General features: G+C 39.2%; 1 protein-coding gene across 3 annotated transcripts in view; it reads left to right on the top strand.

Annotated features, from left to right (window-relative positions):
* Positions 1-2559, top strand: part of EXOC4 (exocyst complex component 4) — an 870987-nt gene that overhangs the window by 65410 nt on the left and 803018 nt on the right. For all 3 annotated transcript variants that reach the window (XM_011995827.1, XM_011995828.1, XM_011995829.1), the window contains one exon: positions 1776-1960. In XM_011995827.1, coding sequence (XP_011851217.1) covers positions 1776-1960 — 185 coding nt within the window. The remainder of the gene's footprint in view (positions 1-1775; positions 1961-2559) is intronic.

Below are 2559 nucleotides of genomic sequence, written 5' to 3'. Positions count from 1 at the left end.
AAGCTTAAATATCTCAGCTGGATTTAATTACCTTAAGGGATAAGGCTACATGATGGGCCAGTGGTTTACCAAATTATTTTCCATTTTCTGGATCTCAGTGTCACTGGAGGTTAATGCATCCTCTTTTCTCTGCTAGAGACCCGAGTTAAAATCCATTTTAGGGCATAAGTGTAAATGAATTTGTTGTTTTTTCCTCCTTGGGGACACTCTGGTCATTTTGTGAGGCTGCCTTTCCATTTGGAATTGCTGGCAGCTTGCTCTGGGCCCAGGGGCTCTCATAGCAGGGGCAGTTGCAAGTCAGCGTGAAAATGAACTGGCAGGCTTCAGAGGGCAGAGCTGGCCCAGGGCTTGTCACTCTTACATTCCTTGATTCTCTCTTGGTTAACTTAAGGAAACTTATTTGCTACTGACATTTGATTATAGCACATCACAAAACAAGTGATGTGGTTGTGGGTAAGCCATCACATTTTCTTTACCATTTCAGGCTGGTTTATATTGGGCAGCTACAAAGATTTCTTTCTTCACTGTCCACAAACTCCTAAATGACTCCTTAAACTGCTGTAGATGTGTGATCAACATTTTTGATCACCAATGTGTTTCATGGCTTTAATTACCTATTGTTTTAGTGTAAACGGTTCATTCTTTAGGAGCATGTTTGCATCCAGAATTACGTTTAAGGGCTTTACCCTGAAGTATCATTAGTTATTTCCTTTATCTGTACTTGTTACAGATATTTAGTATAACCTACGCAGGGAATAACACACATAGCATTTCATCCCTGAGGGAGCTCACTTGTGTTCTTTCCCTCTAAGCTCATCCTGTCATTTCTATTTTCTCTCAAAGAATAGCACCTAGAGTATGCTCTTTAAGTTTTTTTCTTTGAAAAGATACAAGATCTTTATACATAAAAACAAACATAATTTTGTGTACATGAATAAATGGGATCATATCATGCATGCTGTCTTTTTTTTTTTTTTTTTCCCTTTGCAGATGTCACTTTGCGTTTCAAAGTGAGTTGGTTGTTCCAGGTTCCCTGAAGCCTTCATGTTCTCCATTTATTGTAGGCATTCCTATACCAGTTTGATTTATCCAGTCCTTTTGCCTTGAAAATCTCCCAAACCACTTTGCACCAGGAGTATCTTCCTCTTTATGTTATGTCTTCCAGTCACCGTTCATTTCCCATTTCTTCTATTAAACTGACTCAGGACAAGGAGAAGTGATGACTACTATTGTCCACTTGTAGCATTCATGTAAAAAAATGTATTTACCTCTGTGTGATGTGTATTTGAAAAAGAGTGAGAGAGAGCCCGACTCTTGGTAAGCATAAAGAGTCATGATTGCTGTGAGAACAAGTTCTTTTTAAAACATTTATATAGTGTGCTTTTTTTAAAGCCTTAGTTTAAAAAAGCTAACTTTGAGTAAAAGTTGATTAAACCATTAGTACATGGGATTCCTGTGAGAATGTGAATGATAGTATCATTTAAATAGGGAGGTCTCTTTACATGTGTCCATTGATGGGCGTGTGTGGGCATAAATAGTTTGCTGTGGTGCCGTGTATGCTTTCATGTTTATCTTTGTCAAGACTGTTTTATCATTATCTAAGGTGAGAAAAACTCTCCCCTAGCCACATTATACTCTGCAAAGTCTTGGATATGCTGATAAAGTTCTCGTAAGCTCCCTTTTGTTAGTATCTTTTTAAGACATCTTTCTTATTTATAATATTGCCAGGTTATTAAGTTGTACTTAATTGTCTTTCTTTTTTTTTCTCTTTTCAGGTGTCAGCAGTTGAGTCTTTGGAGGGCCCCCTGCTCCAGGTGGAAGGACTGAGTGACCTTCGACTAGAGCTTCACAGCAAGAAGATGAACCTCCATTTGGTTCTCATAGATGAACTACACCGGCACCTGTACATCAAATCGACTAGCCGAGTTGTGCAGCGTAACAAGGAAAAGGGGAAAATGAGGTTAAAGAGGCTCTTTGCTATAAGTGTCTTGTGGCAGTGCAGGATTACAAGGAATATTTTTTGTTTTCCAGAATGTTGTTGTAGTTTATTTTTCCTTTAGTGTACTGTCTCTGAAACTTCAGGATGGTTTTATAATAGCAAATACTCCCTGTTCTGAGAGGCTGACATTTGAAGTTTGTTCATTCATTCATTCTACATTCATTATGGTCCTTTTCTGTGAGGATATATAAGAATAATTTACTGTAGGTCTCATATTCTGGATCAGAGACATTGGTACATCTCAGAAGGAAGTTGAAAAATTCTTAAATTGGACTGTGAAGTCAGCCTAATGAAGAAATGTGGATATATTGGCTGGGTGCAGTGGCTTACGCTTGTAATCCCAGCACTTTGAAAGGACGAGGTGGAAGGATTGCTTGTGCCCAGGAGTTCAAGACCAGCCTGGACAACAGAGCAAGACCCTGTCTCTACAAAAAAAAAAGGCCAAAATTAGCTGGGTATAGTGGTGTGCACCTGTAATCCCAGCTACTCCAGAGGCTGAGATGAGAGGATGGCTTGAGCCCAGGAGTTTGAGCTGCAGTGAGCTATGATTTCTCCACTGT

Source organism: Mandrillus leucophaeus, unplaced genomic scaffold (assembly GCF_000951045.1).
Source record: "Mandrillus leucophaeus isolate KB7577 unplaced genomic scaffold, Mleu.le_1.0 Scaffold5, whole genome shotgun sequence".
In the NCBI taxonomy this organism is placed as follows: domain Eukaryota; kingdom Metazoa; phylum Chordata; class Mammalia; order Primates; family Cercopithecidae; genus Mandrillus; species Mandrillus leucophaeus.
This window is presented reverse-complemented; position numbering and strand designations above follow the sequence as displayed.